This window comes from Malaclemys terrapin, chromosome 18 (assembly GCF_027887155.1).
Source record: "Malaclemys terrapin pileata isolate rMalTer1 chromosome 18, rMalTer1.hap1, whole genome shotgun sequence".
NCBI classification, from domain to species: Eukaryota; Metazoa; Chordata; order Testudines; family Emydidae; genus Malaclemys; species Malaclemys terrapin.
In genome coordinates this window covers 3,407,223-3,419,706 of record NC_071522.1, presented here as the reverse complement: position 1 = coordinate 3,419,706, position 12,484 = coordinate 3,407,223, and the positions used below count along the sequence as shown (strand labels likewise).

General features: G+C 37.6%; 1 protein-coding gene across 12 annotated transcripts in view; it reads left to right on the top strand.

Annotated features, from left to right (window-relative positions):
- The window catches only part of NCOR1 (nuclear receptor corepressor 1), a 102,770-nt gene that overhangs the window by 39,618 nt on the left and 50,668 nt on the right, over positions 1–12,484 (top strand). For 9 of the 12 annotated variants that reach the window (XM_054008763.1, XM_054008762.1, XM_054008760.1 and 6 more), the window contains 2 exons: positions 8,207–8,337; positions 9,191–9,396. In XM_054008763.1, coding sequence (XP_053864738.1) covers positions 8,207–8,337; positions 9,191–9,396 — 337 coding nt within the window. The remainder of the gene's footprint in view (positions 1–8,206; positions 8,338–9,190; positions 9,397–12,484) is intronic. The other 3 variants (XM_054008765.1, XM_054008761.1, XM_054008756.1) reach the window with 1 other exon arrangement.

Below are 12,484 nucleotides of genomic sequence, written 5' to 3'. Positions count from 1 at the left end.
CACATCTCAGTGTGCATCAACAGATCTTTGATCAGAGCTAAGCACCCTATGACAAATCATTGACTACTAAATCAGGAGATTGTGTTGAGACATTACATACTTTGCCAGCTCTTCTCTGAAAACATTAATCATTGTGGATATTTTGTTACAAATTGTATTGAAGTCCATCAGTGTGTGACTTATGATGGCTTCAGATTTTGGGAGGGGGTTGGGGGTATGGTGCTTACCTGGGGCTCTGGGGCGGGGGGTTAGGGGGCCCTCTGCGTTTCTGCCCCCTGGCGCCGCCCCTGCAGTGTCCCATTGGCTGCAGGGGCACTCGGGGTGGGAGCAGCGTGTGGAGGCACAGCCCCGCCCCTGGGCTGCAGGGAGGGGCCGGCAGCCACTGGAGCGAACAGGCAGACATCGCTCAGCTCCACTGCACTGCCAGAGCCCCTGAGGGGGGAGCGCCCAGGGACGGCAGGTGGGGCCAAGGGAGAGACCCGGACCCAAAACTGCTGGAGCCCTGCGGGCCACATTGGGGAGGCTCGCTGGCCTCAGATGGCCCACAGACCGGGAGTTTGAGACCCCTGCTTCATACTGACAATCTGTTGCTGATTATGATTAATATTTACACATAACTTGCATTTCAAAAAACTAGTACAGTTTGATATATTTTTTGTTGCTGTGTAACACTTAAGTCTTCAGAACTAGTAAACTGCATTTGAGTACGGGGGTGGGGTATATACTATTTCATCCTAAAGTCAGTAGTGCTTTAGTATTGTGTACAGTAGTTAATGTGTCACTATTACTATAGTCAGGACCTGTTATTTGCAGGATAACTCATTGTAACCTTTCTAAACTGTCACTGATTTGAATAAGAGTAGCAAACATGGGTTGTTCAATTGAACTCATATTCTGTGTTCAAACATGTAACTAGCTTTTAATTAAAAACAATTTTTTTTATGGTGAAACAATTTGTGGTATAGAGGGCAACATTAAATGTACAAGATCTGGTTTATGAACTTTCATGTCTTTAGCTCTGACTCGTAAAATACATAAATTACCTCCTAGTAATGCTCCCTTAAAAGTAACTACTCTGTTTTATGCAATAGTCAGTTTGGAAACTTGTATAGATACACCAAAGTAATATTAAAAAAATGTCAAAGTAAATAGGCATATTGTAGACCTAGTTGTTTGTCAAATTTTAATTTTTAGTGTTTAAAACCCTTTTTGAAGTATGCAGGAACCAAAACCTGTCAGAACTAGGAAATTTTACTTGTACAACTTTAAAGGAGCAAAAGCAGAATAAGTTGAATATGGTTAAAACAAAACTGCACTCTGGCAGTTTCTGGCCCTCATTCTGTGACGATTGACTTGTAGTTACATGGAAGGCACTGGGACTACTTGTGTGAGGCAAGTTAAATACTGCCTAATTCTTAGAAATGGGGGCCTTAGTTTGCCAGTTGTCAGCCCAGATTAAATATTATGGACAAGTTATAAATGTCAGAATTATGGGAAACGGTTAGTGAGTCTTATATATACATGAAGTGGCAAGAACACACTGGTATCTGAATCATGGTATATATGAAGAATGCTAAAATATATTTTAGATTTTTCTGTTGAATCCTATCTTGCTCAGCTTTGAACTGTGTTGCTTTCTTTTAAAGTGTGTTAATAGTTACTAAACCCAATTTATAGTAAGGATTTCTGTTTATAGAGTAAATTACAGAAAATTATGTTCTAGAACTGTCAAATTACCCGTACTTATGCTTATAGTTATTGTGGTTATAAATGTAATTTCCTTAGCCATAACTGCAATGTAGACACTTGTATTCTCTAGCAATTGAAAGCTTTGAGAAATCACATTATTTTGTTTGCCTGGAGTCTTTGTTTTATGGGTGTAAATGTAATTATTTGTCACCTTTGGGGAAAAAATGACGGCTATTGGGCTATAATACCTGAAACATCACGATGGACACACTAAACATCATTGGGCGTCACTTTTTTAGTCCAATGGAGGGTGGTATTTTTCACGGTAAATGGAAAAACTACTCATGAGTACCCATTAAAAGATTAGAGCAAATAGGAGACCCTTCTCCACTATTAATTGACCTTATCCTTTCCAGCTTCCCAGCAAGGTAGTGGGGTTTAGGATGCACCCCAGGATCTTTTTGCACTGGTAATAGAGTAACTTCAAAAGAAGCATCCCAGCATATAGGGTCATAGAAGTTAGAAGCGAGGCCGATAATAATGCAGTGAAACAGATAACAAGTGCAGGCAGGATATAATTCTCCAGTAGAGGGCATAAAGATATTACACTGGCACAGCTATTACTCATGGTTATGATTTAAAAACCTAAATATTTTCTTAGCTAGTACAATTGCAAACATTTAAACTTGGCCAACACCAGCATAGATCTCAAAACGGATGTTTATTTTGAAGGCCCTTAGTACTGGATTATGGCATATGAAGTTCTTAAGAAATGTGGAGTTTGTGTCGTAAGAGACATGTTTTTGTTTAGTTAAAGTAAATCTAGAAGGGGAAAGACATCTAATAAAGATACAATTTAAACTTTCGTAACAGACTGCATGGGGAGGTAACATGACAAGTGTCTGTCTTGTAGCACATGTATGAGTTTTTTAAAATAAAGCAAACGTGTTTTTTACTGCACAATAGAAAGTGGCGTGGCATGGATGCAAATGCAAAGTCTGGTTGAAAACTGCCAACTAGTGGGAAGGGATATTCTGATAGTCAAGTCTCAAAATGTAGTCTGTTCTTAAAAAAGGATGCTCACCAGAGAACTTCCAGCTTACCTTCTGTGAAGTGATGATTACAGGCTATGTGAATCCTGATATATACTGGAAACCCAGAAGTAACAGCTATCTAGGCACAGCAACAAACAGTTTCTGTTTATGATTTGCACATGTAGAGGAAGAGCAGCATTACATTAACCACTTCAGAGTGAAACAAGAGAGGATCTAGTTGCTTGTATTTCAGAACGCCATCCAGTGGTTTATGATCTTGTTGGTTTGGTTGCACCAGCAGTTTTTGAAGCAAAATTATTGTTCAACTGAGAGGGAAATAGTAATAATCTTATTACAGATCCTTCCTCAAATTGGCCATTGATGTGTGTAGTGTGTATATCTATAATTTAGATGGACTAAATAAAGTCTGTTTTAGTGAAAAGCAGAAGATTAATTTGAGTGGATAGCAGTATTTTTAAGGCTGTCTTGGAATAAAATTTGAAAATGGGGCTGGTGAGAAATGTTAGTCAGTAATTTGGAAATGTACTTTTCCATAGTAGATCTGCATTGTCAGCATAAACTGATGTCTGTGCGCCAACCCATATGTCTTTGCAGCAGGTGGTACAGTCCAGTGATCTGACCAGGCAGAAACTTGCTGTATTTCTGTGACAGCCAATCAAGCGCAGCTCAGTGGGGATTACCTTGAGTAACCCCTGTGAGATTAGAAGCTTGCATGTGAGATGGGCAACTCTTCTGTAGGCAGCTTACGTGGCAGGATGACAAAGTTTCCTGGAATAAACACGTTGCTGGGTCAGCCAGCCCGCCCATGCTAAGGAGCTATTGATGGTGCTGTGGGTTTTGTGCTTTTGAGTTTTATTTTGCATTAGAGCCCAACCCCTGTGCTGTGGATAGTAAGAGTTTTAATCGACAGATGAATGTGCAGGTACGTCGTTGACTGAGGCTTCAGCTGTTTAAGGTTTGTGTTTTAACCTGCCTTTGCCCTATAGAGCATTGAATGCTAGAAAAATTCACTGGGGGGGAAAAAAACATATTTAAATCTGTTATTGACAATGTGCAGTGTTAAATTAGGCAGATAAAAGCAATTTGGGGTGTTCTGATGATCCAGCTATTTTTTCAGACAAGTTATATACAAAATCCAGATTTTTGCTGAAGCTGCAATTCATCTAAACTCTTTGCTTCTCATACTGTCCTGTCTAGGACAATCAAAAACATTTACCTCAGCATGTCTCACTGACATTGTGTTAAATGAATACTTGGGAAAACCAACTAGTACCAATATTGAGATGTTAATACTTTGCAGGAAGATTATAAATAAAAGTTAACTGTTAATATCTACTTCAGTTCATATTTTTAAAAAGTCAAAAGCAATTTAGTTTTTATAAAATATATTCAGGATGACTTCCAACCTTAATTTGGTTATGTACCAATGACATCCGCTGCCACTGCTATACGAAGGAGCCTCTTAGCATTTATCCAGCCTATTTTCAGGAGTTTTTCAATGGACTATATACAATTTAATCCTGTTAATGCACAGCATTTAAGCTCCTAGGGAAAAAAACTCCCAGAACTCTCTCCTCGTCCTTCTGTGAATTTTCAGATACTTTTAAGGCATTTAATAATTACTAAAATTCTTGTTTCTGTCTTGCTCTGTATTTAGACATCCAGCAACACACATTGATTTAGTAATAAGGCCCTTACTTAAAACCCCACTAGCAAAAATCATGCTGACCCTGTGTTGCATCTACGCATTGCAGCACACTGACTTTATTCAAAGACTTCTGCAAAACATAGGCAAATTGTTCCTTGTACTCAAGAGAAAAATTCCCCAAGAGTTTAATGTTAAACTTTTTTTTTATTTGAGCAGATGTTTAAGCATATTTTGCAGTTAAAGTATATCTGGGAGTCTGATTTTAATCCGTACAAGCAGGGAATTTTGAACTGACGACCATGTTTTATAGGCATCTGCATGTTTGGGGTCTAAGGAGGAGAGAGAGTGATCGCTGAACTGTACATGACTTACATTAGCCAAAGCTGCTTGTTTATCCCCTTTGTCTTTCTCGCATGTGTACATCTAGGCTTGCTTCCCCCTTCTTGACTCTGACACTTCACCTTTTTCTTCATTCTCAAGTCCCTTCTCAGTACACCCTTTTGAGGAGGCACTTGAGCTATACTCATGTATATGCAATACAATATTACCTTCAAGACTCATGAATTACTCAAGCCTATATTATATTATTTCCCTTCCATTTGTTACTTCCTCCTGTTATGTGAATTTAGGGCCAAATCATAGGGTTAGAAGGGGAAGCAAGGGTCATCTAGTGTAACCCCCAGTTAAATCATGGAGTTACTCCCTTTGTAGTTTCACCAATTAGATATGCTTACTCTTATGTATAGTCATATATGCAATAGTAAATGCTTGCAAAATTGTAAAGTGTTAGGGAAAAAGATTTAGTCTTTGTTTTTTTTAATAGTGCCATGCATGTTTGAATGGTCTCTCAGTAATATTTGATTTGTGTGGTGCACTACTTAAGTGCAGACAGAGAGTAGGTTTTAGCCTTCAATGAATTTTCCAGGGTTTTTAAACAGACTGACTTCTTATTGTTTGTGTATATATAATGTGCACACTTAAAATACCTGCACTTTGACTTTGGTTTACATATGCAAGCTACCCCCTATAGTTTCTTTTTTGGAATGTTTAGTTTATAGAAATTGGCCGATTAAAGCAAGCATTCTTATCATATTTGCTATTTGCTTGCAGAAGCTTTTCCTGCATTAATCAACAATTATGAGCACGTTTTCTAAACTATACCATACGTAGTGACTTAATTGTACATAGGCTCTGTGTTACTCACGTGCCATCTCACGCATTCTTGATACTGTTTTAAAAATATTTTTATGTTGTCAAAGGAAAGAATCTTTGATGATCCGAGATCAGGTTTCTCTCACTGGAGTACTGCCCAGACCACAACTTAGATTGCAAGCCCTTGGGGGCGGGAACAATCTTTATGGAGTTGGCTAGTTGTACAGCATGTAGTACAATGGGACCCAGATTGGGATCTCTTGGTGCTATCACAATACTACTAATACATAATATTCAGTAGGAATTGCCAGACTGGATTGCACAATTCATCTAGCTAGGTGTCTGGATAGTAACTAAGCATTGCTTCAGAAGAAGGTGAACCACCCCCATGCTGCACCTAAGAAGTAATTGTAATATAATAATTGTACAATGCTGTGCACTGAGAGCAGGGGAATTTCTTCCTGATCATCACATGCTTACAACCCTCAAGCGTGAAGTTTAATTGCTCATATAATTACATTTATTGTGTAGATACAAATGCTAAAATTTAATGAAATATATCCATTTATATACTGCAGAATATAAATGTATATAAGTAAAATGCAAAGAAACCTGTCTCTCGGATTTTGCTTGGCTTTACTTGACTCTTGGTGCTCTCTTTTTTGAGGAAGTCCTGAGAGTACTCCGTAACAAAGGCAGCAACACAGCAGGGAGCATAAGGACATTAAAGCTTATACATGTGAAGAAAATATTTTTACAGCCACCTTTAAAGGTCCATCTCTTTTAATTTAGTATAAAATGTTTCCCTGTGAACACATCTTATATATTCTTCAGCACATCTGGAAACCGCATGAGAGATTTGAGTTGGCAAATGTTAGATTATTCCTAATAACTAAGCCAGGCACGGAAGTTGAATGGGTTTTTTTGGGGGGAAGAGGTGTGGGGATGGTGACACAAATTCATCCCACCATTTTCAGTTATAGATTAATAGGTTTACAGGTAACAATGGAAATAGCTATAGGAGATATAATAAACACATTAAAATAGTATGTTTGAAAACAACAGGGAGGAAAAAATGAAAATGTCTTTAAATATCTTCGCTTCTATCAGGCTACCAGTGGAATAATCCATCAGTCCCAATTGGGACCTGTGCTGACTTATAATAAATGTAAATAGATTTCAGCACTTGCTACTACCATGCTGGTTGCAGGAATTTGGACATGGATGTCAAAGGTAAACTTGTAAAATGTGAATGTAGATATCTTACATTACATCAAAATAACTGACGTTGGTGTCATGTAAATGAAGAACAGTAAAAGTGATTCAAGTGGATTTGAGTTGTAGATATGAACTGAGCCAGTAAGAAGCAAGTACAGTTCAGTTTCTGTGAAGTGTTTTAGGGGCAGTAACCCCATGAGAGTATTGAAACGGTATTAAGTCTTCCCTGCTCAGTAAATGTCGACTATAGCTATATTTAAGAATTAGTACACAACAGATTCTTGCATGTGTGGCTGTAGGAAAAGGGCAACAAAAAGGATGCTAGTTTATATCAAATGTATTACTGGTGGTTAAAGCTAATGGCATTATACTACCTTGGCAGAAGCAGATACTTGCCCAGGCTTCAAGACAAAGTTAAGGCTAGAACTGCCAGTTAAATTAGGACTGTATAAATGCAGGGTAAGGGAGCCTGTTTGTAATTACTCTGATATTTGCAAACTGTTTTTCTTTGTCAACACCCACATGATTGTAAAACTATCTTTTGTTGTCATTGAGAAATATAGTAAAGAACTTTACAGTTCTAAACTATACCTTTCTTCCCCAACTGCTTAAAGTAATCTAGTGAAATATGAAATTCCTAATGTAGTGCTTGATACTGCTGACTACCCTTAGGAGGGTTAGAGCTGTACATAATGTTCATGGTGGTAGATCTTCTGTTTCCAAGTTGTAAACTATCATGTATTACTATTTTAAAATAGAGCAAGTTAACATTGCTACTCTTGAAATATACTTTCAAGATTTTTGGTTAGACGTCTCCTGAATACTATTTTAAAACTTGTTCGTTACAGCTGTTAATTTTCAGGCTTCGTGTGTTGGGGGCACATAGTGGTGTGTTTAACATAAAACTCTTCCATATTATATTATGTTATATATGATAGTGTGTATAGACTTGTTTGTGAAGACAGCACAAAGAATAACTTATGTGTACTGTGTCTTCACTATCATTGTACTTATTCTATTGAGGAAGGCAGTACATCCATGGAATCTACAAAATAAAATGCAGTAAGTTCCCAAATAAAGGTTACTGAAAATCAGTCAAATTTAAGAGAAAATAATTTATTTATTGAGAGGGACTGAAGGAAATGTTCAAAATGTGGTGGTTGAAACAAACTTCAAGGCTACAGGCAGATTGTTCCATGCCAACTGGTCTGTCAAACCATTTCCATGTGTTTTTAATTTGCAGATGTCCCTATTGTTGTAAAATCTCTATAATCCAAGCCGAACTTTTAAATTGATGTGTAAATTGTGATGAACATTCTAATGTAAAATCTTGGTAACTTCTTTTAATAATATGGATGGTGTTAATGCTATTATGACAAAAATGCATCTCCTTTACACAGTTAAGTGTTTTATATAGCCTTAGTGTGTCAATGGTTCGTTTCAGCAGCAAATTGCACGTCCTTCACAAGAAGAAAAGGTAGAAGAAAAAGTAGAAGAGGAGAAAGCAGAAAAAACAGAGAAAAAAGAGGAAGAAAAGAAAGATGAAGAGGAAAAGGATGAGAAGGAGGAATCTAAGTGAGTATATGTAATAAGAATGAACTGCTTTGTTTGACTTTTTTTTCCTAATGCAGTTGCTCTTTGCTAGTTTTTTGTTGCTGTTTATTTAGGGAATTGATATTAAATGGAAGCAATAAACCTGATAGTTAATTTCACTATAGAATTTCCTTATTTAGAATTGTATTATTGCTGATTGCGTAAAGAATTGTTCTGTGGCATATCTGTTTCTCTGACTCTTTGGACCAGTCAGATCAATGGAAAATCCTTAATGTTTGGATGGAATTTTTCTTGCCCTTCTGAAGTTTTTTGTTTCAGTTTAAATGTTTGCTGCTCGTGTATGCTGCTTGTTGTAGCTGTGTAGGTCACAGTATATTGGAGAAACGATGAGGTACTATCTTTACACAGAGCTCTTCTTTAGGTCTGGGAAATGTATTCAGAGTATCACCGGTAAATACAAGGTGCAACAGATTGTTTAGCACAAGTAGTTACTGCATTTCAAGGGACCATTCAAGGTGAAGTGGCCCACTAACACTGCTGATGCTTATGTTTCTATATGAAAATGGACATTCTATTAAAAGCAATAAAAGGACATACCTGGTACCATCAGTAAGGAAATGGTAGATTTTTTTTTTCCTTTGATTTTTAGTTAATGGAGTGTAGCTCCATTTGTTTTTAAATAAATTCTGATTTTGGGGGGGGAAATGAGGAGCCTGATTGCTTTATAAACCATTATTCTTTCCATCAGTACTGAAAAGTGAGCTTACACTTAGTTCTTATATCTGATTCAGTTTCACCTATACCTGCCTACGAAGTATACTCTTTATTAATATCCGTGTTGAAGCTTTTCTTTTATCTTTTGTCTACTCTCCAGAGAGAACACCAAAGAGAAGGATAAAACAGAAATTGCACCAGAGGAAACAGAGCAGGCTACTCCTAGGGGACGAAAAACTGCCAACAGTCAAGGTCGTCGTAAGGGCAGGATCACCAGATCAATGACAAATGAAGCTGCAGCAGCAAATGCCGCTGCTGCTGCTACCGAAGAGCCACCACCACCACTTCCTCCACCTCCAGAACCCTGTGAGTAGTATTTATGTAAAGCACGTTGGGATCCATCTGGCAGAAAGGCACTTTATCAATGAGATCATTCTTTGTGGATGCACACATTTCCATTTTGGATACAATGCATTTTTTTTCAATTCTAGTCATTTATTGACAAACAAGACCATCAAGAAGTTTATCAAACTTCTAAAAATATGTATCAATATGAACAGATGTTAAGTAAAATCAGATCAGATGTTAAAACTGTATAAGAGAACACCAATAATGGTCTTACTGTACAAAGACTATTTTTCTCTACGTTTGCAGGGTTAGTGCTAGATCCTGCAAATGGATCTGTATTAACATGGATCCATTTGCAGGACCTAGCCCTAGATGGTTACTAACAAGCAATTTAGGCCCAGAATTCGATTTACCACAATATCTGGAATGGATCGCTGGTTGGTTTGTTTCTTAATCTGTTATGTAGCTAAGGAATTTTCTGTAAAGTATTATTTTGGTGGCACAGACCAGTAGACCATGTACAGTCTCTTGCTGCTGGCTGAGTTCCTAGAGGAGTGCACATTCCTGCTGTCATAGTCTGATGTTGCAGAAACAAGGAAGTAAACAAAATGAGCCCCACTGGCTCATGCGTTAGAAATACAGAAAAATTAACAATGGAGAGGGATTTTAAAAATAGGATTAAAGTAAGGTGACAGCTGTCAGCAAATGGCACTATTCTATTGCTTGAGCTTTCTCTACCCAGAGGTCAAGCTGAGCTTGGCTCTAGCTTGCAGATGTTATTCAAAGTATAAATAACTATCCACAGTAGCATAAGATTTCCCCCCCCCCTCTCCCTCCCGCAATCACTGCAAGCTGCCTGTTGTTGGTGTCTGTTGAGTACACCAGTATTGTACTGGTTTGTGCTATTAGAGTTTTTAGAAAATCTTTCTCTGGTTATTGCTCATGGAGTCTGACCCTTCTGAAAGAGCACTGTAAAAGAAGAGAGTGGAGTGCTCATTAAATTGTAAACAACAAAGATTGCCACACGCATTTATCTCAGCAAGTATGACCTCCTTTTGTTTCCATTTTCTTAAACTAGGACAATAAACGTCTTCGTATAGTCTAACTTTTTTGCAGTTTTATGAAAACACACATTGAAAGGGGGGGTAGCCATGTTAGTCTGTATCCACAAAAACAACGAGGAGTCCAGCTTTAAGGAGGCACCTTAAAGACTAACTGATTTATTTGGGCATAAGCTTTCATGGGTAAAAAAAACACTTCTTCAGATGCACCCACCAAAGCTTATGCCCAAATAAATGTTAGTCTTTAAAGTGTCACCAGACTCCACATTGAAAGCTTTTGAATGGATTGAATACTTTTTCTCCCCTATCCATGTTACTTAACTTTGTTTTGCTGATTCCTGTTTCCTGCTAATGCTTTCTATAGTATGCACAATGGCAGATAAACAAGAATAAATTGAGGGGAAGGGGGGTTCTAGTCTGTGAAGAGGCTGAGCTGTCTGCAGTGGCTGAACATCATTCCGAACAATATTAAACCTGAGTGACACCAAATCCATTGAAATAAAGCAGGTGGAGAATATTTTCCACTCTGACTTGTTGATTGCATTTTTTTTTTTTACTAGCATAGATTTTTTTTTTAACTTTCATTCATTTTTCTTTGCTTATGATTGGTTGCCCAGATGAGTGTAGGAGAAGAGGCGTCAGCATGCTAAGTAATTAACTATTTCATTCTCTTCCAGAGGAGTCAGTGGAATAATTCCCTTCACAGAATAACTCCTTAAATACTTTAGAGCATTTGGGGCTGTGGTGTTTTTTTGTTGTTGTTGTTGTTTTTTTGTTCTTAGTTTCCCTGTTTTTTCCATGGTATGCTGTGGTGTTTTGCAACCCCTTTCATTCTCTCTATTTGGTTTATGTTCAATAGTGTAGTGTGTCTGTTACAGCATGCAAATAGGTTTATAATAGAAGAAGTCTGAGATAGGCTCTACAAAATCCCTTCAGAGCCTTCACAATATTTTATATATAAATCCTTGCTGCGTGTAGTGTTGCAGAATAAGAGTGTGAAAAGTACAAAATTTCCTTTTGAGAAGTGCCCAGCTGCTCTGACTAAACTTGTCCTCTTTCCACAAATCAATTGTGTGGAGTATATTACAATAGATGTAAGACTTAATTAGCATCTTTTATCTCTGAATCTCAGTGCACTTTAAAAAATGGCTACGATCCCCATTTTATAAACTTTACTTGAGACATGGAAAATAAGCACAGAACTCTTGTCACTTACCCCAGGTCACACAGCAAATCAATAGTAGAGGTGGGGCTAGACTCAGGGTGTCCTAAAGCCCAGTGCCCTTTTCTGATTACTTAAATGTGCAAATTATGATTAGAAGGACAAAACATATGCATAGATATACTGAGAGGAACTGTGAATAGTTTCATTTTTTTATTACAGAAAGGAATATAACATGTTACACTGCTCTACAGCCAAAATGCTTCTGAAATAAATGTAGTCAAACTTTACTAATTCTGGGTCACTGAGAACGAAAATGATGCTTAAAATTGTTGATTGGCTCTAGTTTTCAAGATATGCTATTGGTTCAGTACATACGACCCTTGACTTGGGAATGGCAGAGGATAAGTGAGTTATAAAGGGAAGGGATCTCAATTTAAACCAGAAATGACTAAAATACATCTTTGACTGGATCTATGAATAAATCTATGACTGGGTTTGGACAGTACTTGCTTTTTAGGCAAAACAATGAATGATGCAATTTGAAGCTGGTATTGCGTCATACATGATATGAATTGCATCATGTTATTCCTAGAAGTCATGGATGATGCAATCATAACGAAGCTTACATCACTCTGCTGAACAAATTGCCCTATATCAGCTCTAGAAATCATACAGTGTCGTGCTCTTATTTGTCAGTGTCTGATTTTGCAAAGGGACACATTTCTGTTTAGCCAAAGTGAGCAGAGATGCCTCGTACTTGTGTGAACAGTGCAGATAACTTCTGCTATGTTTGGTGAAGTGACTTTTGCATCACAAAAGTGCAGTATAACCACTATGGTTAAGAAAGCCTATCACCTTTATTTTGGCTGCAAAATTGGAG